Source organism: Podarcis melisellensis (genome assembly GCF_964234715.1).
Source record: "Podarcis melisellensis genome assembly, chromosome: 5".
Taxonomy (NCBI): Eukaryota; Metazoa; Chordata; class Lepidosauria; order Squamata; family Lacertidae; genus Podarcis; species Podarcis melisellensis.
The window spans coordinates 64,742,189-64,765,850 of NC_138537.1; the positions used below are offsets into that span (position 1 = coordinate 64,742,189).

Consider the following 23,662-nt stretch of genomic DNA (forward strand, 5'->3'; position numbering starts at 1 on the left):
TAGTTTACCAATAGTCCTTAAAACATTTTTTCCACAAGCAGAGCCCTTCCAAAATTGCCACAAATGTCACCTCCCTAGGCGCAGGATACAGTTACTTAGTTATGTAATCCAGAGTTGCCTCTATGTATCTATTTCCATTTTATAAATTGTATCCGCAAAAGACATTCTTTTCCCCTGCCATCCCGAGGCTGGGTTTTAAACTTTAAAGTCCACCAAAGGAGAAGGTTCCACACTGTAGAGTAAATTAATTTAAAAAAAAAAACTTGCCTTTCATTTCAATCCTCAGTTCTGTCAGACGCATAATACTTCCACTTTTAAAATCCTTTTCTACTGCTTCCAGCCTGTCAGTTCCTTTGCCTTTGATCTGTAAGCTTTGCCGGGAGACGGACTTCTTCTTTTTCGTCTCCCGCTTTCAGCCGAATTTCTAAGTTTGTAAATCCAAAATAGAGTAACACTTACTCACGAGTAGATGATTTAGAATCCAATGGTTGAGGAAGAAAGGTCGGCGCTCATCGGCAGCAGCCGCGCGGCTTCGCTCCCGCAGAAAGAGCGATGAACTCTCAGCACCGCTTCCCCTCTGCGCTTCCGGAACCTCTTACGGGGTCCCTTCTTCGTTTTGGGGGTCGCTCCAGGTGCCCGCTGAGTCCCACGGCCACGAGCTCACTCTGCTCGTGGTTTTTCTCGATGGATCGTCGCTGAGCCGTAGCGGACGATCCTTTTCTGCGGAGCCCCTCTTTAGAGACTAAAGAGGACCGCCATTGCCATTTCGCGCCGCCTCCGGAAGCTAAAGTGACAACTTTGTTTTGTGGTAGTTCTTCACTGACCCAGTTCTTCTTCCCTATCATAAAGGCAATGAGCAAGTAACAAGCAATAACCAAATTGCTTTGACTGCTCATATTTCATTAACTGTATTTTCACAAGTATCATTGTAAGCAAATGTAAGAAAGACAGTAGCTGCTGCCATTTTACAGAAGATCCAGTGCTAAAACACAGCAGACATAATTTCATTTGTTATTACAGCACTGTTATAGTGGGGGCAAACTGTTGAATTTCAGCCTAGCACAAAGTAGGTAATGGCACGAGATAGTGCTTTAGTTGATATTCCCAACATTTCAGGATGTTTGGACCAGATTCTCTTCCAACTCTACAATTCTATGATTCTGATATCAAGAAATAAATACGGAGTGATGAAATCAGATCCAAAGCCATCATCCATCACCATCAACAACAACAAAAGGAATCAGCCATTGATGTTTAAGTTTTGAAATGCTGAGAAAACATTAATTAAACTCTACCTGGCCACAGTGGGCTACTGATTTTACAGAAGAAAAATAAGGAGAGATTGTGAAAAATACATCTGCTTGACTGTGGGAAAAACAATATGTAAATAAACCTATCAGACAAAAACAGAATAGATACCAATTCCATCCTGTTTCCATTAGTAGGTCTACTGCCACCTGGTGACAAATTACACCATCCACACAGAAAAGAAATTAATTAAATGGTAAAACAACACTGAGGTGTGATAGACTGACAACCAAAAAAGGGGCTCCATTAAACTGACTACTTTTCACCACTGGGTGCATATTTTGTACTGTATTGCCAACTGGTGCAACAATCATGAGTTGGAGAATCGCATTCTCTTGTATTGTAGACTCATACATTCTGAAATAAAGGTGGATCTGCCCAGGGCATTTGTGTGTGTGTGTGTGTGTGTGTGTGTGTGTGTGTGTGTGCTGGGTCTGCCCAGTCTCTGCCACTGGAGCGACACCAGCCCCGAGCAGCAAGGCTGTTGCCCCCTCCTCGCCCCCCCCATCTCAACCTTGCAAGGCTGCTTGGGGAAAGGTGGTGTGGGAACCCGGCAGCCATGCACCCCTCGATCCCAGCCTCACCCAAACAATTTAAGAGAATTAGAATTCTATTCAATATGAGAATACAGTAGCTAAACAACAAGCCCTAAATCCAGAGTACATTTCAGTTTGCAGTTAATTTTTTTATTGCATTTTACAGGGGGCAGGGAAATCTCAGATAGGAAGTTCCATGATTCATTGCAGAGCAGAAGCAAGTTTATTCTATAAGGCATCATCACACAATATAAAATAAAATGCATATTATAATAAGTAGTACTAGAGTCTGTATCCCTACTTGATGTTACATTTCTACCGTCAATTTTGTTATGCAGTTTTCTTCTTCATATCTTTTTGTTATTGTAAGCCAGCTTCAATATTCTTTGTGACAGAAAGGAAGAATATAAATACAGAAATCAAGAAAGATTCCTTTAAAATAAATGTGCACATTAATATCAGATATATAGTTTGCCCCTCATATTAAAACTTTATTTGTACTTTTGCATCAGGCAAAGCACATCCTTATACAACCTCTCTGGTGCATCAAGACCCCAGATAAAATCCACATGCTGCCAATCAGGAATATGCTTGTAGAAAACTAAATTAGTGATTCGAGGAAGCAACATTTCAACATTTCTTTTGCTTGCAATAGTGTCACGTCCAGCACTCCACACAGCTGTTGGCACAATAGAATCCTCTACTTTATAAAATGGGGGTGAACTCTGTTGATGAAGAGATCAGAAATATGAAAATGAGGTTCACATTTACATTTCTTCTCATTGTTAAGATGACTTTTGGATCTTCAGATGTATTGGATGTCTAACATATGTCCCTTGAAAATCATTCTTTATCTGTCTATTCAGAATCAAATTCCCTACACTGGACCAGTAAGAATAGCAAAATGCCTTAAGAGAGAATATTATGAAAATGATATACAGGTGGTACATGACCCCAGTCAAACTTGCAAAAATCTATCATTTGCCCGATAATAAATGTTGGAAATGTAAAGAAACTGAAGGTACATTCTTTCACCTTTGGTGGACGTGCCCAAGGATCAAGGCTTTCTGGGAAATGATCTATAATGAAATGAAAAAGGTATTTAAATATACCTTTCTGAAGAAACCAGAGGCCTTCCTTCTGGGCATTGTCGGCCAATTGGTGTCAAAGAAGAACAGAACTTTTTTTATGTACGCTACAACAGCAGCAAGAATACTTATTGCAAAGTATTGGAAGACACAAGATCTACCCACTTTGGAAGAATGGCAGACGAAGGTGATGGACTATATGGGACTGGCAGAAATGACTGGCAGAATCCGAGACCAGGGAGAAGAGTCGGTGGAAGAAGATTGGAAGAAATTTAAAGACTATCTACAGAAATATTGTAAAATTAATGAATGTTAGAATGATGTTGGATAGAAATTAAGTGGTTTCCAGCTGTAATGCTTTAAGAGAATATGAAAAAAGGGTTATAAACAGGTAAAAATCTAATGGTAAGGATTTGCTGAACCAACAATTTGAAGTGGAATACAAAAAAGGGAGGTATGAGGAGGTCCAGGAAATAAGCTAAAGGAAAACTAGCAATGGAAAATCTGTGTGTTTTTAACTATTTTTATTTTGTATTTTTGTTTTGTTTTTTGTTTTTATTGTAATACTTAAAAAAATCTTAATAAATATCCTATAAAAAAAAAAGAATAGCAAAATGTATTAAAAGGGAATCTCCACTTACATAGGGGTTCCTTTCCTGACCACCACAGGTGTCACTGGAACACACACTAGTCTGTTCTGCCCCATTCCACCTGCACCACATCCCACCCTGCTGCCAATCTAGATAGACAATGTTGAACCAGATGGACCAATTGTCTGACTTGATATATGGCATCTTTCTATGCTCCCCCTTGTTAAATGGCTGCATTTTCATAGACAAACCCTTAATTTCAACCAGTTCTGTGTCTTTGATGTTATCAGTTATGCAAGAACTCAGAAGTCACACTGAATGTTTAACCTGCAAGCCAAATCACTCATTAGAATCCAAATCGCTTACCATGTTGTAGATAGCCCCGTTCTTTGGTCCATAATCAAAATATTTAAATTGGTTTGATTTAGCAACCTAAAAAGATGAAAAAGACTTATGCACAATTTGAAATTTGGTGCATGCTCAAAATACTAAATCTTCTGAAAGATGGATAGTCAAAAGAAAATTCAAAATGTAGGGATCTTGGTTTTCAGAATCTCCACCCATCCACCCAGGCCAATAAAAGGACCAAAAGCTCTGGTTAAAACAGTGATGCTAACAGGAAATATTCTAGAAGTATCTAGAATATAATTTCAGGGGTCGGGAATAATTTTGAAAATGACCCTTTCATAAAACGAAATGGGAACCTTGTTATTAAAACAAGAATATGTGAAACTGAACATTCAGGTAAATATGTCCAACTTTTGACTCACGAATTTTGAAATACTGAGAAGGTTTTTTATTATACTGTACCTGACCCCAATGGACGTAAGTTTTTACAGAAGTATAATCGGGGGAAATTCCAAGATACACATCTGCTCGACTCTGGAAGAATGATAGGAAAGAAAATGCTTTTTAAAATCACATTCTTGAAGAGTTTTCAAGCAACACCCGCATTCACAAGGTCATGACATTCAAGGCACTACAGCATACAGACACTTTTATGCTGCACAAGGAAGCAGCTTTCTGATGAAGAGGTGTCTGGGTACCTAGATGTGTATCCCCCACCCATAGTGAATCCAGCTGATAAAGAGCCATAAGAAGGAAGAACAGGAGCCCTGAAGTTGCCTCTCAACAGTGAGCACCTGGACAGCACCTGGAGCAGGCAGAGAGTTCACCTTGTCACAGTCCGCCCCACTATAGGAATTCTTTCTCTCTTTGCATCTGGAATTTAGCATAAGCAATTAAAATAAGCCATTATTTGATATTTGGAGTCTGGTGCATTTCCTCCTCTATGGCAACGCATAAGTGACCAACTACCTACTAGACGTGAAGTTAATTTTGAAAATACAGTGGTACCTCGGGTTACATACGCTTCAGGTTACAGACTCTGTTACCCCAGAAATAGTGCTTCAGGTTAAGAACTTTGCTTCAGGATGATAACAGAAATTGTGCTCCAGCAGCACGGCAACAGCAGGAGGCCCCATTAGCTAAAGTGGTGCTTCAGGTTAAGAACAGTTTCAGGTTAAGTACGGACCTCTGGAATGAATTAAGTACTTAACCCAAGGTACCACTGTACATTTTAAATGATGATTGGTTAACATCTATTGAAAGAGGTCTCAAGAATTTCACTATGGAATAATTGTGTTAAGGAAATCAGAATTATGGCAAGTAATAGATTGTTTGATTGCTTTTCTTTCGTTGTTATGTTTATGTACATAACTAGTTCTTTTAAAAAAGAAGTAAATGCATAAACGATATATAATAAATCTGCCTACCGCATTTAGGTTTTTCTCATTGCGTCCTAGAAGGAAGAAAATGCTTTCGAGACAAAGTCTGTCAATCACTGGATTGCTGCATATCTTCGCTTTGATAGCTTTTAATTTGTTACTGATAAGGAAGAATTCTTTATTTCCAAATATAAGCTGTAAAATAAAAAAAAATCTCTAAATTTCTAATTAATAGTCCTTTCTTGGAAGGAAACATTAAGCTTCCAGCTAGGAATAGATCCCCTTTAGGTTACAGTCATATACCACCTTTCTCCAGCACAATCAAGGTGATATACCTAGCCTTTCTAGGCAATTTTGCCTTCAGATTCTAATGCAGGCCTGGCTCTGCATGGCTTCAGCAAGATTTCTGGGGCACGCGCACTTGAAGGACTACCTTACCCTCAAAGAACCTCTCAGGTGGTAAGTTAGTGGAATGAAGGTGGGGGGGCCCTTGGGGTATTTTTTTGTTTTAATGGGGATGGTGTTTTTATCTTGGGGGTATAAAATACAGGGTGGGTGTTGTTTTATCTGAAAATGTACTTGGGAAGAGAGGAGCTGGGGAGTGCAATGGGGGGCAATTACAGTAGTTCAGAGTGGGGTAGGTGTGGTGTGGGAGGTAGGGCAACCAAGGTAAGGGGCACACAATGCAGCCAGTTGGTGACTATGCCATGTGCCAGCCCTTCATCCAACCTAGGGAAATGTGGTTGTCTTATCACAACCTTGGGTCTGTGGATGCTGTTGCTGAATGCAGGTCAGCTTGGAGTGAGACCTCCCTCAGCCATGACTTGATTGTGAATGAGGAGGCTGATCTGGACCTCATCACTGAGACCTGAGAGAATGAGCAGGGTGGAGTTCTTCTCATTCAGCTATGCCCACTGGGGTGCCGCATCAGGGCAGACTTGAGGGTTAGGGAGGGAGAGTCGGGTGTGGTCGCCAGTTCTCTGTCCAGAAAGGTCTTTCTCAAGCTCACACTCAGTGTTGAGTTAAAGAAACAGAGTGGATTGCAGGAAGGTAACTCTCTGTTAAGACTCATAAGAAAAATAGATATTAAATATATGGATCTGCAAATGCTTGAGTCATACCTACTCTTTTCAATACATCAGGAAAGCGTAGAAGAAATGAAAATAGCCCTCTGGTGTCTACCAATATATAGATAGGAGCAAAGGACATGAAGAGTTTCACCTTTTTAGCAAGCTGTGGCATGGTTGAAAAGGCAATTAAACCTGGAGAAAAGAAAGTTTTTTAAAAACATTGCACCTGCAAACAAAGAAATCAAATCATGGATAAGAAACCTGTGGTTCTCCAGTTGCTGCTGGACTAGAACTCCTATCAGCCATACTTGCTGATGATGATGGGAACTGGGGTCCAAAAGCATCCAGCGTGTCAAAGGTTTCCCATCTCTCTTCTTTTGAAATGTCTGTCATTCCACAAATTCAGGTTCTTAAATTAGGCACTGGAGTGCCAAATATTCCACATCCATGTATTAACGTCACCAAATCCCTGTTCATGAAACAGTGGCAGTCCTCTCTGATCACATTCTGAGCCCTTGCTTGACTACTGAAGTCCTGATCCTGAAAAGACTTTCTCTTGGAACATATGTAAACTCTGTACAGGGAAGTTTTGAATATTTGATATCTTGCTGTGTTTTAATTTGTTGAAAGCTCCACAGTCAGATGGGTGGCATATTATTATTACTACTATTAAGCAGTTATACTTTAACCTGTCTTATACTTTTCTTAACTAGTCTTTCGAATAGCCCTGAGATTGCACCACATCTCCAGTAAGTCCCTGATAATTCAAGAAAACAAGAGAAATGAGAGACATTTCATTCTTTTCTTCTTAACTTACCCATTGAACCTCCCTGGGAAAAGCCCATATAATACAGGCTTTTTTGCTTAGTTTTCTGCAATATAAAGTTTATGGCTGCTGGAATATCATAGATTGCCGTTTCATGAAAACTGAAAGACATAGATAGAATATCAGTGAAATTTTGACCATCTGCATTTGCATACAATTGTGTACATGAATGTATCAATATAAAAAATACAATACATTAGACATGGTAACCCTGACATTTGGAGGATAACCTTGCAAGTTGTCCAGTGGGAATAGTAGGGAAAGAAAGAGTAAATATATATTTATGATTTATTTAAATATTTCTATTTCACTTAAACTAGCCCAGTTAGGTTCTCAGATTCAGAGATATTAAATCAAATTTAGGGATTTGAATTACTAGACAGCAAGTGGACAATATATACATTGTCTACCTGCTGTCTAGTAATTCAAATCCCTCATTTTTCAGGGCTTTATATGTCAGTAGTAGTCAGGGCAGGCCCAAGACATTTTGGTACCTGAGTCAAATCCCAAAATTGTGCCATGTCCCACCAGGGGAAGGTGAAACCTGCGACGCAAGGAAAATTCCTTCCGAGCCCCAAATTCGGCAACCGTCAAAAGACCACAGCAAAGCCCTCCTAGCTGAAGAAGAAATGGTTAGAGAAATAGCAACTACGTTATAGGGAGGGGCAAAGTGGGTGATGCTCCCGGCCGACTGGAATGCAGCACACAGGGTCGGCCAGGCTAAATAGTTGGCAGGCGGACCTGAGTGAAGCCTGCTTCCCTCAGGTCTACTCGCCAAGCCACGCACCCCCAGATGGCTGGGGATTGGCCCGTTTGAATCTCCGGGTTTGGTGGAAACCCATGAGGTACCACAGCAGCCAAGAGGGATGCAGAAAATGGTACTGCACAGTGGAGCGAGCTGAGGGAGGCGCTGGGCCGCAATTGTTGCTCACCAGGAGGAAAAGCCAGTAAGCGGTTATTCCTTGGAGGCTGGATCTGCTACCCCTTTGGAGCCTGCCACGTCACCTTGCCTCATGTATGACAGGCCCTTGTAGTAGTGGTTATGATGCACACATTCCTCTCTGGAATGTATATCAATTTGTTTTTCATTCAGCTTTCAGTGTATGCAATGTGCACTTTAAACACACCTTTCCTTCTGCAGATCAAGTCTACCCCTCTTCTAATTTTCTAGCAAAGGAAACATTTCCTGCAGTATTTGGTGATTCCAGTGATGCCCTTCCACTCTTACTTAAGATAGTTTAGGCTTGTCCTGCTACAAGGCAGGGCAAAGTATAATGCTCAAGCACTCAAGTTAGATGGTTACAGTCTGGGACAAGCTTTTTCTTTACCAATCTAGCTGAGTCCTGGGAAAGTTCTCAGGAAAAGCATCCCTTCCACCCAAGCAACAATAGTCCCTTGTACTTACCTGAAATTCCAAAATTCTTTTTGAAATATAGAAAAGCACTTGTGTCTTCTAGACCAGGTGGTCCCCCTGTTGTTTAGTATCCAGACATCATAACCAGCATCTGCTAGGACAAATGCCAAACTATTGCTGGGAAGATTTGCAATCCAGCTCCTACCTTCCAAAATAATGTCAACTACCAATAACGCAACCGGCCTAGGCCCTGTAAAACAAAGAGAATATTAGATCAAATACTCCAAATTTGCTCACTCACAGAGCATCAACATTCCCCTTTGGTATCTGACTCAGGGCCAGGAGACAGGGGGTACATCATTCACCTGCTCAAGGTTAAAAGTGTGTCTTGGGAGCCAAAGGAGGGGAGCTAGAATGTTCCTTTTAAAGGGCTTAATCAATGTTGCAGATGCTCCAAATGGGTGTTCCTGATTTAGAGAAGCCATCCCGGTTTCTTATTCTATCCCGGAATGTCCCACTTTTCCTTAGGATGTCCCTATTTTCATTGGAGAAATGTTGGAGCATATGGAGTTATCCAGCTCCTGAGCCGTCTGAAGGCAATCCTGTATAGGGAATTTCTTTAATGTTTAATAATTATGTGACCTGGCGGGTAGCACTTTTTGCAACTGCTGCTAGGAAAATTCAAGAGCAAATTATATAGCCAAGGTAGCCATTAACTGTAAAGGTGATGAATTTATTTGATCCTATCTATCTACCTCAGGCTATGCTCTATCTTTGTCACCACACTGAGTATAAATTGCATACTGTATTAATTGATATTGTTTTTAACATTAGTGACCATGTGATGATTTTAGCTTATGAATTTTATTGTTTAATGTTTTTATTTGTACATTGGGGTATTTTTATAGCTTTGTTTAGAGTACGTAATGTTTTAATAATATAAATGTTTTAAGACTTTTTTTAATCAATTCAGTATATTTTCTTTTAATTGTCAAATAATTCTGTGTACATTGCGGCAGCCTTTGGCTATGTGCAATGAAACTGACTGACTGACTTAATGCTTAATTTTTTATTATGTTTTTATATATGTTGGAAGCTGCCCAGAGTGGCTGGGGCAACCCAGTAAGATGTGTGGGGTATATATAGTAAAATTATCATTATGGAATGGGATGTCCTTATTTTCATTGGAGAGATGTTGGAGAGTATGATGTTGTACTCTTCTTGGAAGAATATAGGCTATATACTGGTTCATCCAATCAAACTGGTGGTTAAAACAATGGGAACTTTTTTGAACTGCTCTCCATTTTGAACCCTATCCTTCTGGAGTACATGCTAAGTGTATAGGAGCCACAGAAAAGGAGTGGGCAGTTTCAAGTTCATTATCTGTCCCTGATTCACAAAATGAATTTATTGCAGAATGCTTGAATTGTGTGAAAAAACACATTTTGCTTGTGAGGCAATTTGCAAAGTACTTAGCAATAGTCAATGCCACACCAGATTCTTCCCATTATGAACGAACAACATTTATTTTGAGGAACATTCTTTTGAAAGAAACACAGTATGAGATACAAGGAAGAATTCTCAAGTTTGCAGATTGTAGCAACAAAAGAGGGGGAGAAATAGCTCAGTTGATAACTGTTCATTGAAAGAACAAGCTATTCCTCTCAGTGAAAGTACAGCTGCAATAATGAGGCAAATATGGCTGGAAAATACAATGACACGCAAGCAAGAACAGAATTTCCTTCACTTTGCAATTGTCCCACACCCAACTTATGCTGCTGAATGCATACATGAAGCAAACACCGTCTGGGGAACAATTCGAACTGTGTACCACCTGTTCAGTTCCAGTCCTAAGCAATGGGAATAACTAACAAAACCCATGTTGGTTGTTGTCTTCATGGTATTCCTGAAACTAGATGATCAGAGCATGTTGTCAGGTTCTGTCTCTCCCACACACACACGACTCTGGCAGTTACCATATTTTTTGTCCCATAGGATGCACTGCCCATGGGATGCACCTAGTTTTTTGGGGGGGAAATAAAGGAATTCCCCCCCTTTATTTCCCCCTCAAAACCAGGTCAGGGAATCCAAACCAGGTCGGGGAACAGCGGGATGGCAGCACTGTGCCTCCCCGCTGTCCCCCGAGCTTGTGGGGCTGCCCGATGTCTGCCCGAAGCACGGGGTGCTCTGCTTCAGCGCTCCCTGCGCTCCGTGCAGCAGGCTGCTATCCGCAGCCTAGGGAGCCCTGCGGGAACTAGGGTTGCGCAGAGCTTCCTGAAGCCTGGAGAGCAAGAGGGGTTGGTGTGCACTGACCCCTCTCGCTCTCCAGGCTTCAGCAAAAGCCTGTATCCGCCCCATAGGACGCACACACATTTCCCCTTCATTTTTGGAGGGGAAAAAGTGCGTCCTATAGGGTGAAAAATACGGTATTTACTCCTACACACACACGACTCTGGCAGTTATTTACTTCAGATTTATTAGTCTATAAAAAAGCCCTGATTGGAGCTCAGCTATTTCAGTCCTCACTCAATGAATGAGTTGCCGGGACTGAGCTGCTCCCCCTTCCTTTTCCCCAACAGGAAAGCCCCCCACTTCCTCTTTTCCCAGTCCTGCGTTTCTCGACCAATCTTATGAGCCTTCTACTCCCCCTAATTCTTCTTCTGAGTCATTCTCAGAGCTTGTCAGCTGCCTGCCTGTGTTTTGTGTCTTCCTGTCTTCCTCTCCGTGTACAGGGGTCAAATTCCTGCTGCTAACTGCTGCTCCCCTCTCTTTTAGGAATTATCTTCCTTCCTCAGCTTTGTCTGCCTCTTCCCTGACTGTCAGCATGTCCATTTCTATGACACATGTTGAATGTGCAAAACCCTTTTGCAGCTCACTTGGCTAGAATTAAATTAGCACTGGAATATCTTATAGAACTAAATTTGCTGGCCAAAACAAGAAATGAAGTCCATGGACTTTATGATGACATCTTTTCCCTATGTGTTAATGTCAGCCAGGTGGTACAAAATATTAGCTGGCATAGATATTTGCAACAAGGTCATCCCAGCTAGAGATACCACACTGGAAGCTGAAGTAGCAAACATAGACGTTCTCCTCATGGAGCTGACAAACTTTGAAACAACTGGAAATGCTTGTGAATGAAGCCAAACTGGTTGCATCAAACCTAAATATAGAAATAGGCAGGGCTTTTTTTCAGAGAGAACTCAGTTCCGGCACCTCTCAGGCATTTTAAGAGAAAGAGGGATGTGTTCATGGTGAGTTCCGGCGCCTCTTTTTCTAGAAAAACAGCACTGGATAGAGATGCGATGGAGTTAGGTGCAAGAGGGTAAGGCCACATGATGACAGCACACTTGACACTAATTTGGAACAAACTTGGCATAGATGATATTCGAGAAGAGATATTTGTGGATATATCCCACCATATCCAAAAGTGATGTGGAGAGAAAAGCTTTATTTTTATCAAATAGATAGCCTACTGACTCTAATGGTAACAATTTTGATAAAAGAAATGCAACATTTATCCCCTAATACATAAAGCAAATTTTGAAAATGCACAGTTAAAGCCATTAGATCTGTGGAACCTGTTAACAGAGGTCACACTTGGTGAAATTTTCATGCTGTTGTTCAATATTTTTCACAGAAAGGGAATGAACAGCACTTCAAACAACCATATGAAACACCATTCCAAAAATACCTGTCTTCCCAGAACAGTTTCTTCCATGTGGAATTCTGTTTGCCTGCAGGTAATAGCCATCCTCTGTCAGGATTGCATACTCTTCACTGGGGTATCCCCAGTACTGGATGATTTCAGGCTGTGAGTGGAGAGGGATGGAAATTGAAAAGCTTGATTAAAAAAAAAAAAATTCTGGGACAATTCTCAGAACCAGGATCATTCTTCAATGACTTTACTAGCCCTACACCAGGAATGAGAACCCTGTGGCTATAGCTGGGCTCCAGCTCCTGTTAGTCCCAGGCAACATGGCCAAGGGTCAAGGATGATGGGAATTGTAGTCCAACAACATCTGGAGGGCCTTAGGGCCCCATCCCTCCCCTAAACTCTTATAATGTACACATGATTGTATGCAAGTTTGCCCAAAACACACCTTTCTGCAAGCCAATTTTACCAGACAAAATGCATTTTTTGTACGTTGTTTTCACTCATATGCATTTTAGAACACACTTTACCCTGACATATGTGCTTCTATTTCCATTACTTGATTGGAGAACAGCATTGCAAAATTTGGGAAATGCCAATTTTGAATGATTTTTTAAAAATAATTGTTTCAAAAAAATGCAAATTAGGTGGATTCAGTTTGAAATGTGAACGGAATCAAATTTCTCCCAAAGGGAGGAGAATTGTTTAAAACACTTTCAGATGAATTTGCAGTGTGAGATAAACCTGTCAAGTCTGGAGAATCTGCTGGGGAATGCATGCACTCTTGAAAACTGTTTAAAAGGGAAGCTGTAAGGATCACAGTCTACTGTTTTCAAGGGCACCTGAATCATCAACTTACAATTTTCATGAATTCTTGAGGATTCAAATGTTTTCCGCTGCTGAATTCTTCAGATGTCAGTGCCTGTTGGACTAAGCAGGCCACTCCCCAAAACAGCCACATCTTGGACCTGTGTATAAAACAAAATTACAGTATCTCCTTAATGAGAAAGGTTTCAGGGAAAACACTGAATTTAAGAAAGGTCTTGAGGAGACCTGATGGGTGTTAAAGGGTGTGATGCAACAGTAATTAATGTATTAATGCTAAATGCTACCTTGATGGTCCTTGATATTAGTAGAGTCTGAGGTTGAGAAGAACAAATGAATATCAAATGATGTGTCAATAAATGTGTGTTCATTTCTCAGAATGTTTTTAATGGGTCAAAAAAACAACAATTTTCAGTTTATTTATGCAAACCCCTTCACAATTGTTGAGTGCTCCCTCACCTCAGTAGATACACATGGCCTATGCATGAGAACATTCACTTCTCAAGCAGCATTAGTAGTTAATCTCTTTTGAGATATCATGAAAGATTAATGTGGGATGAAATAAATACCAAGTGGTTTTTCCTATTTATGCCGCTGTAATTAAGGGCAGTTAATGAGATTTTTTCTTTCCTGATGCACTCAGCAACTCACATAAGTGCTGATCTGAAGAATGAAAGTAAAAGACTTCAAAAAGTTAAACTCTGTGACCCAAAGTAGCATCTGTATGAAGAAACCCAACTTGCCTGAAAATAATTGCTCTTTCTTGGTGACAACTGCTCATTATATATCATTATACACACACTGTGATCACCAAAGCATGCCATGTAATTTGCAATGCAATTTGTCCACATCATGAACACTTGTCTCTCAGATCTGAAACTTGCCAGGTATGTTGGGGTTGTTGTGAAGGTGGCCCAAGGCAAATGTGTTTGCTTAGAAAAATTGAGGACTGAGAACATGCCAGAGATCAAGCTGTGTTCCAAGATGGATGGCAGCCTGAGGCCCATCTGAACAGAGCAAAATAAGGCCAGTTATAATTATTTCACATTGCTGGCAAAGCTTCTATAAGTTCTACAGAAATTGTTCTTCAAAAGAAAAAGTTTGATGTTACCCGCTGGCACTGAGTGTGAGGCTCTGGCATGGGTATTCTCCAGAAAGGACTAGAACAATGTAGCATATCCTTCTACTGTGCCGAAAATACCAAGACCATCATGGAAACCATTGGGGAATCAATGGTTTTTACTTTGTCAGAGAGTTCTGATTTAAGGTAATGTTAAAGGGGCACTGGGTTTGCAGCGAGATTGCGGTTTTAGTGTAGCTGCAATTTTGCCCATGGCCCCCTTTAAGAATAGCTTGGCTCCCTGTCTTCAGCCCCATCCATGGATGCCCTATGCAGAGGAGAACAACGGGAGAAGGGGGCACAAACATCAGCAGTGGAGGTCATATGTGAGTGAAGATGTTTTTGGAGCCTGCAGAACCTGGCAGAGGAGGAGAGGAGGAGGGGAGAGGATGCTTTCAAAATACGTGTCTCCTCTGCTGTGAGGTTGGAAGTGCCCTTGCCCTCTCCCCTTCCTTTCCGATTCACTCTCTCACTCTGTCTCTCATCCTTCCCATTCAGCAGAGGTTTTCCCTACGTATTCTCTTCTTTCCTCCAAAAATGTCCTTCTGTTCAATTTCCCTTCCTTTTCTCTTGCTTTCCCTCTCATTTCTTCCTCTCCTGCTTCACTTTCCTTCTCTCCCCATTTCTTCACTCTTTCTTTCTCCCAATTCCCCTTTCTCCCTCTCTTCTTCATTTCCCCCGTCCCTTCATATTTTCTTTCTTTCTTTCTTTCTTTCTTTCTTTCTTTCTTTCTTTCTTTCTTTCTTTCTCTCTCTCTCTCTCTCTCCCCCACTTTCCCTTTCCTGTTTTTTCTTTCTTCTCTCTGTCCTTCCTTCATTCTTTCCTGATTCTTACTTTCTTTCTTCCCTTTCTAATTACAGCAACCGTTTTCAATTAAATTACATTTCATAGGCAAGGCAAAATATATCACAGCATTTCTATCTATCTGGATCTTATACATTTCCTAATCAGTGCAGAGACCTATGTACACTTTCACGTGAGTAAAGGCCCTGGAACTCAACTGCAACTTCCTAAATCAAGGCTCAGAGACCATGAGTTCCAACCCACAAACTTCGCTCCTTTGGAAACTGGGGCTCCCAGGTAACTGGATAAAGACTGTGTAGCCATACACTACAATCCTAAACATTGTTACTTAGAAGTAAGTCCCACTGAAATCAATAGGATTTACTCTCTGGTATGTTCCTGATCATTCTCACAATTTCTATCATTATCATTATCATATCTAATCTTTTTCCCTGACAGTGACTCAAGGCAGCTTATAGCTAAAATGTAATTTCATTTATCCATTGATAAATGTATCTTATCGGGATCAACACATTTTCTTATCGGGATCAACACATTTTTTTTCTTTGCAAAAATCATGTGAGGCTAAGAGGCTGTAAGTGGGTCTAGGTGACAATTGTATATGAATATATGATGCATATGTGTGTGGTGAGATCAAACAGGGGAGAAGCTTTGTGATTTAGAATAGAACGTTCCCATTTTCATTTGAAGAATATTAGAGGGTATCATATCTGCAATGCTGGAGCCAGACCCAACAGTGCCAAGCAAGTCATGGCACCAAATAGCATGCCCTGCTATCCCCAGTGCTTCGTAAACGTTTTGCTGCACCCTTCAGACACTGATTTCTGCCTGGAAAACAGAGCTCTAATTGTCTCCTGGTTTAACAGATTCAGTTTGGAGATGCTGGGAATTCTTGTTCCCAGGCCCATTGGCTCAGAAGAGTCTGTTGCTGACTGGGATAGTGGGAAATACTGGGCTGCAACAGCTCATGACTCAGTCCATTATACGGTGTGGACTTAGCTAACATTTTTGTATTTTAAAAAATGGTAAAATATGCTTTAAACTTGCATTTGTAAGGAGTGCAACTTGCTATTATTCACAATGGGGTGCGGGTAGACTTACTTTTTAATTGATTACTGGATTGTACTTTATGACAGTAATGTCTAATGTTGTTAAACGTACAACTTGAGAATGCAAGCTATTAATATGCAAGACCAAAGACATGTCACCCCAAAATAAATTTAAAAGGTACATGGAAGAAAATGTTTTTTCTTACCTGTTCCTGTTCATCAGTAGCAACAAGATCTCAAATAGACACTGCAGAAGACCTAGGTTGTAACAAACTGCAGAGAAGATCTGTTTGATCGTGCACTATATAATGGTGCATCAAGTGCCCTTGCGGGTACATTTTAAATATTAGAACAGATGCAGAGCAAGCAAAATGGTTAATATCATCATATTCCCATCATATGCCTAGTAGCATAGGCAAGTCTGTACAAAACATTGACATGTATATTACACTTCCCCGTTTTTTTAATGTAACTCAGATATTTAAGGTGACAAATTATATATAATAAATTTCTAAGATGTGGTTTACAATCATTTAGTTCATTTCATTAAATAGCTACATAGCATCCAAAGAATCACACAAAAACCAGTCTTTTATATTGTATTGGTTTTTCCTTTGCTGCTGGTTTGATGCTGTTTTTACAATTCTGTGGATTCAATTTTGTTTATTGTTGGGTTGAAATAACGACAGACGGGTAGCGAGCGTCATCTGGGAGGCACCTCCTGAGCAAGTCTCAAGGAGCCTCTTTTATTGATTATTACAGCATTGCCACATATGTGCTTATTGCTGATTGGTTAACACAAGTACAAAGCAAAGGTTGCATTAATCACCAATAGATTAAAGACTGGGAAAGGGAGCACAGAACTAGACAGGCATGAAAACCTCCTAATTAAATTATAACCAATGATTAATATAGTAAGACAAAACAATTACTAATGATTGATATAGGAGACTTAAAAGAGCATAACGAGCACGTTCCGTAGATGTGATCAACTATGCATATAAGAACAGGTCAAAGTACAATGTTTTCCTGAACTCAATGTGAACTGAACATTCTAAGGTGGTGAGTGAATGTCTTAGTATTAGGATGGTTTGTGCAGCATTATGTACAGAAGCGAAGCTTAGGAGCAAGACTTCCCATCAGGCCACAGTCATATGCAAGACTTCCCATCAGGCCACAGTCATGTGTAGAATCATAGCATCCCATCAGTTTATCATTACTGAAACTTTTTCTTAATTAGGTGGCGTGGTGGCACTGTGGCCTAAGCTGCAGAGCCTAGGGCTTGCCGATCAGAAGGTTGGCAGTTCAAATTCCCATGACGGGGTGAGCTCCCGTTGCTCGCTCCCTGCTCCTGCCAACCTAGCAGTTCAAAAGCATGTAAAAGTGCGAGTAGATAAATAGGTACCGCTCCGGTGGGAAAGTAAATGGCATTTCCGTGCGCTGCTCTGGTTCGCCAGAAGCAGCTTAGTCATGCTGGCCACATGACCCAGAAAAACTGTCTGTGGAAGTGGACAAACACCGGCTCTCTCAGCCTGAAAGCAAGATGAGCACCGCAACCCCAGAGTCATCCGCGACTGGACATAATGGTCAGGGGTCCCTTTACCTTTACCTTTTACACTGTATAAATTAATAGAATTAATACCAAAAAGAATTAATACCAACATTGCTTTCTTGCATTTTCTTCTCTGGGTTTCATATAAATCTAATCCAGACAAGTTCCTTTTTTCTGAATGAGCTCCATTTTATGCCTGCAGTGGAAAAAAGAGACAGGGTGATTGGGAGTGGGGAGATGTGGCAGTGGATGAAAGCCACTATAAATTGCTGGGTTATAATTTTGTTAGGCCAGAGTGACACCAGACCTGAGCTGCTTTGCGAGGCTGGGATAGAAAAGGGCATGGCTGTTGCGTTCTTCACACACACTTTGCCCCAGGACCCATTGACCTGGTAGCCCACCCCCATTCTATCAACCTATGCTGAGTAGCTCAGCCTGTGAGAGTAGAAACATTAGCCTTATCTCCCCAGTCTGACTGCTGAAAGGTAGTTCAGCTCACATAGTCTGCAAATCATGAGGTGGTTATTTATTTATTTATTTATTTATTTATTTATTTATTTATTTATGTCTCCCCAGCTTCTCTGGGCAGCTCCCAACAGAATATTAAAAGCACAATAAAACATCAAACAATAAAAACTTCCCTCAACAGTGCTGATGTCAGATGTCTTCTAAAAGTCAGATAGTTGTTTATTTAGCAGGTTCTTTACAATGTTCTACATGAAACAAAGTGGGGATACATATTGCTGGAATAGGATTTGTGTACAAATAGTCCCATAAATGTTCACTATAAAAAACACTTTTGAGATCCCACCTGTTAAAATTTGAATTTTTAGATTTAAACATTTTATATTTTATAATATTTGCTTTGATTTAGTTAATGTATTCAGATGCTTTAATAAATTTGTAATGCACATAAATCACCATCATAAGACTGTTGCACCTCTTCTAAAAATACTAAATTTCAAGCACAGTATTTGTAGCAGAGGTGCAGCAGTCTTATGATGGTGATTTATGTGCATTACAACTTGCTTGGAATGACAGCAGCTGCCAATCAGTATGGACAGTGTTGAACTAGATGGGTTTCTAAATGCCACCATTTTACTAGACAAACCCATAACTTCAACCAGTTCTGTGTCTTTGGCTGGATCTAGATATAAAAAAAACCTGTGAAAATGCTTTAAAAAAGTTTTAAAATATATATGGAATTTTGTCATCACTCATCAGCCCTATCTAGTGTCACACAGTACAACACACTTAATACGTTACATTTGCTGCTGTAGGGCAGAGTCTCTAGATGTTATCCAACTCTTTCAAAAAGGAAGTATGTAGTGTTTAATGTCTGGAAAAAATACAAAGCAGTGTTTAATGTCTGGACAAAATACAAAGACTTATTGGAAAATAAAACTCCAAGGTGGCTTTCACCTTTGGAAGCTAAGGCCCGAAAAAGACCCAGTATGGAAGCCTATTGGCCAAAATATTGGGAACTGCTAGAAAAAGACGGAGATAATTGGAAATTGCAGAGTATGGAGAAAATGAAGGATAAAGTGCGAGACTGGTTACACTACGCTCAGATTAAAGACATTTTTAAAAGTGATAAAAAGCTAGGGTTCCAGGTGGAGAAATCGAAGTTGGAAACAGAATTGTTAGAACCTAAGACTAAGGTACTTTCAAGAATGTATAACTTGCTGTTGAAATGGAATACACAAGACGAAATGGTTAAGTCGGCTATGATAAAATGGGCACAGGATGTTGGGCATAACATTATGTTTGAAGACTGGGAAAGGTTGTGGACCACTGGGTTGAACTTTACTGCATGTAATGCTTTGAAAGAAAATGTAATGAAAATGATATACAGATGGTACATGACCCCAGTTAAACTTGCCAAGATATACCATTTGTCTGATAATAAATGTTGGAAATGTAAAGAAAATGAAGGAACATTCTTTCACCTCTGGTGGACCTGCCCTAAAGTGAAGGCCTTCTGGGAAATGATATATAATGAGTTGAAAAAGGTATTTAAGTATACCTTCACCAAGAAACCAGAGGCCTTTCTTCTGGGCATTGTCGACCAGAAGGTGCTAAAGAAGGATAGAACATTTTTCATGTATGCAACAACAGCAGCAAGGATACTACTCGCTAAGAACTGGAAAACTCAAGATCTACCCACACTGGAAGAATGGCAGATGCAACTGATGGACTATATGCAACTGGCGGAGATGACTGGCAGAATCCGAGACCTGGGAGAAGAAAGGATCGAAGAAGATTGGAAGAAATTCAAGATTTATCTACAGAAACATTGTGATTTAGTGGAATTTTAAGAAGGATGCTTGGTTATAAATAATTGGCCATCACTAAAATGGATCAGAATTTGACGATAAGAGAGATTAAGAGAAACAAAATTTGTAGGAGAATTATTTTATTGTATTTAAATAAGTGGTTATAAAATTGAAAATAAGATGATAATTTGCTTGACAAAAACTTATTAATGATGTAAGTGGGAGCGGGGGATGTGAGGAAGTCTAAAGATGTTATGAAATTCTGCAAAAACAAAGTAACGCTGTTTATCATTTTTGTATTTCTTTTATTAAAAACTCCAATAAATATTTATAAAAAAACAAAACAAAAAGGAAGTATGTAAGAACTCAGAAATCACAATACTGTTCACATTGAATGTTTAACCTGCAAGCAAAATCACTCATTAGAATCCAAATCACTTACCATGTTGTAGACAGCTTTGTTATTTGATCCATAATCAAAATATTTAAATTGGTGTGATTTAGTGACCTTGAAAGAAGGCAAAGACTTATACACAATTTGAAATCTGGTGCATGTTCAAAATGCAAAATCCTCTGAAAGATGAATAGTCAAATGAAAATTCAAAATGTAGGGATCTTGGTTATCAGAATTCCCACCCATCTACCCTTACATTTCCCCTTACTTTTTAGGAGGAAAAAAAGTGTGTCTTATGGAGCAAAAAATAAGGTATATTCTGCATGGCCAAAACCACAGGCAGGCAGATGTGGAGAGTCCAGGATGTAATTGTAGCTCTCTGTCCCAGTCAGCCACTCTGACCCTGACCTGTTTCTTGGGACAGCTTGGCCTTTTTACAGCTGGAGGCATTCAAACGAGCCTAAGGCTGCACCTGCACACAGCACAGCCATTTCTGCCAGCTGCACCTGCCACTAGGAGTGCAAGAGGAGCCCTGCTGGACCAGACCAAAGGCCTAGCTAGTCCAATGCCCTGTTTCTTGCAGTGCCTAACAAGATGCTTATAAAAAAAATAGGACATGAGGAATAGTGGCCTATCCTGCTGTCTTTCTCAAGTGAATAGCATTCAGAGAAACGTAGGCAGTATACAGCATAGCCATCATGAATAGAAACCATTAATATTTTTAACTTTCATGGATTTTTACAATCCCATTTTGCAAACATCTACATTTATAGCCAACTTTTGTGGTAGTGAATTGCATAGTTATACAATGCACACTATGAATAAGTACTTTCTTTTCTCTCCCTTACTCTCCCACTGCTGAGATACATTGGAGACCTGGGTTCTAAGAAGTGTAACAGGAAGCAGGTGAAAGTAGTGATGAAAATGGTGGTGTGCTCCATGCATAGGTGAGTTTGTTCAGGTAGGTTGCAGATCCAGGCAACAGGGATGACTACTAATTTCATGCGTAGCTGTTAAGCTTCCAGATACATTCTGGGACACAGAATATTAAAGAGGGTGGATCTTACTGTGATCTAATAAACCAAAGCTTGTGTTCTCATGTTCATAAAGCAGAAGTGAGGAAGCTGTAGCCCTCCAGATATTGTTGGACTTAATCCCTGCCTGTTGACCATGTTGCTGAGGCTGCTGGAAGTTGGAGTCCAAATTTGGAGTGCCATATATTCCCCTTATCTCTATACAGATAACACTCAGACTCCTACAGGCTGGAGCAGAAGAAGCGATGAGCAAATTCCGCCCCCTCCTTTCTGAAACATTGTCAGCAGATTCTTGCAATGGGAGGGGTGAAATATCCACACTAACTATCGTTGGCTGTTTACCAAAGCCAGATTAAATGTATTTACATCTACTAAATGGCAGTCTGACCAGCATAGGCTCTGTTTATGTTCTCAAGATGTTTATTGCATGAAGCATATCCTACTACACTGTGGCCAGTATAAACAAGTCAGGGATCAATTAATTAAGCCCTTATTGGTAAACTTACTTGGGAGATCTGAAACCTTTTATCTCAAGTATCTTCTTGAAGATAAGTCAAATAATACTACCCCGTCTGTCAGAGAGATTAATGTCTGCTTGCGGAGATAACAGCTCAGTCTCAGCGGAGATAACAGCCCAGCCTGTCTTTTACAGGATTTATTGAGTGCAAAAACTATGTACAGTGCAGGGGTTTCAAAAGCATGTCTGTCTCAATTGGTAGCAGAATCCGGAAGTGCCCCACACCTGTTCCCCCTCCAGCAGAGAAACCCTGAAATGCATATTACACTGCCTTGCATTTTTTTAAAAAATTAACCCACTTAGAGAGTTATATTAAGTGATATATGATTTATTTCATTTCATTAAATAGCTATATAGCAGGCATGTCCAACAGGTAGATCATTGTATGTCTTTGGCTCCCCTAAAAAAAGCTCAACATCTTTGCCCTGCACCTGAAACCCTGAAAGGGGGTAGATCACTGCCAGTTTTCAGCTCTGTGAGTAGATCACAGTCTCTTGGAAGTTGGCCACCCCTGCTATATAGCATCCAAGGAAAACCTTTTCTTAAAATTGGGTGACATATATACATTATAAATAATATCCTCACAACTAGTAATATCAAACATGCTTTCTTGCAATTTTGTTTCTGAGCTTCATCTAAATTAAATCTAGAAACATTAAGTTTTTTTCCTGAATGACATCCATTTTATGCCTGCAGTGGAAACAGAGGCAGAGTGGCAGGGGAATGCAGTGGGGCAGCTTCAAGCTCCGGCGGGGGGGGGGCAAGTGGGGACATGGCTGGCATGCATCCCAGGGGCATGGCGCACATCCTGGGGGCGTGGCATGCATCCTGGGGGTGTGGCACCCAGCACGGGGGGTGAGGTGGGGGTGGGCAGCTGCGATGGCAGCCCACCGGAATTGTGCCTCTGGGGGCGATGCACTCCCCCCACACCCCTGTTCCTCCGCCAGTGGAGGAATGAAAGCTTTTATGACAGAGAGCTGCATCATAATTTTGCTAGGCATATTGTGAGGAGCTTTAGCATGTGAGGGCAGAAACATCAGCTCAGCTCACATGTTTGGCAAATCATGTTATGGTTACATCCTATATCCAGTTGCAGGACTGGTTCAAAGCACCCACCGCTGACGCGGGCTCTTAGTTAAAGCTGAGACTCTAACTGAAAGAGGTCAGCAGTTGTGATAGTAGGTAAAGCAATATCACAGAAAACCAGACCAAGGAGGAACTGAGATGGCTATGAAGAAAATGAAAAGTTTGGGCTGTGTGGTTTCAGCTGGACACCTTGGCCAAAAACAATGGGAATATGTCCCACAGAATGTGCTCGACTTTCTTTGATTATGACACATCGTGTTGAAGAGAAAAATGGTGAAGCCCTGGTCTCAGCAGAAGAAACAACCACCCAGCAGATACGTAAGCCATTGAGGAGTTTTTCTTAAGAGTTTTCCAGATTTATTGGCTTTCTAGATGAAAACAGCAACAAAAGAAATTCAGAAAACGGGATGGCTTCTGTAAATCCCTGGAAAATAGGAGCACTTGGAGGGTCTGAGACACAGCTTACAGCGTGTCCCAGGCTTCCCAACCCTTTGTAAGTATTAAGAAGCATTTCAGCTCAAACAATCAGCAAAGGTGATTTCTAGAAATGCAACTGTTCTGTGGTTTCAAATAGAACTACCTCATTGGTTTTTACCTGCAGCAATTGACAAATTGTACTCCACGTGCTTTTTTTAGTTTAGTTGGTGTTTGATTTTTAATTTCTGGACTTAAATCCAAGTTAGAGGTCTGCTGCCCAATCACTTTAGAGAATTAGGATCCTGTTCAATATGAGAATACAGCACCTAAACATCAACCACTAAATTCAGAGTATTTTTCAATTTCCAGTTAATTTTTCGATTGCATTTTAAAGGGGGTGGGGGGGATTTCAGATAGGGAGTTCCATAATTCTA

At 40.5% G+C, this 23,662-nt stretch overlaps 1 protein-coding gene and 2 long non-coding RNA genes across 3 annotated transcripts in view; 2 read left to right on the forward strand and 1 right to left on the reverse strand.

Moving 5' to 3' along the window:
- Positions 1-23,662, forward strand: part of LOC309370886 — a 138,099-nt gene that overhangs the window by 15,187 nt on the left and 99,250 nt on the right. The window lies entirely within an intron of this gene.
- On the forward strand, positions 971-4,784 carry LOC309370887. The gene is made up of 2 exons (XR_014168727.1): positions 971-1,383; positions 4,362-4,784. It is a non-coding gene; the product is annotated as an uncharacterized lncRNA (long non-coding RNA).
- On the reverse strand, positions 2,032-16,430 carry LOC309370850 (lysosomal acid lipase/cholesteryl ester hydrolase-like). The gene is made up of 10 exons (XM_081913018.1): positions 16,159-16,430; positions 13,014-13,122; positions 12,194-12,311; positions 8,551-8,749; positions 7,137-7,246; positions 6,375-6,511; positions 5,298-5,444; positions 4,333-4,404; positions 3,889-3,954; positions 2,032-2,569 (listed from the first exon to the last, which is right to left on the reverse strand). The coding sequence occupies exons 1-10, from the start codon at positions 16,170-16,172 to the stop codon at positions 2,336-2,338; spliced, it is 1,206 nt and encodes a 401-aa protein (XP_081769144.1). The 5' UTR covers positions 16,173-16,430; the 3' UTR covers positions 2,032-2,335.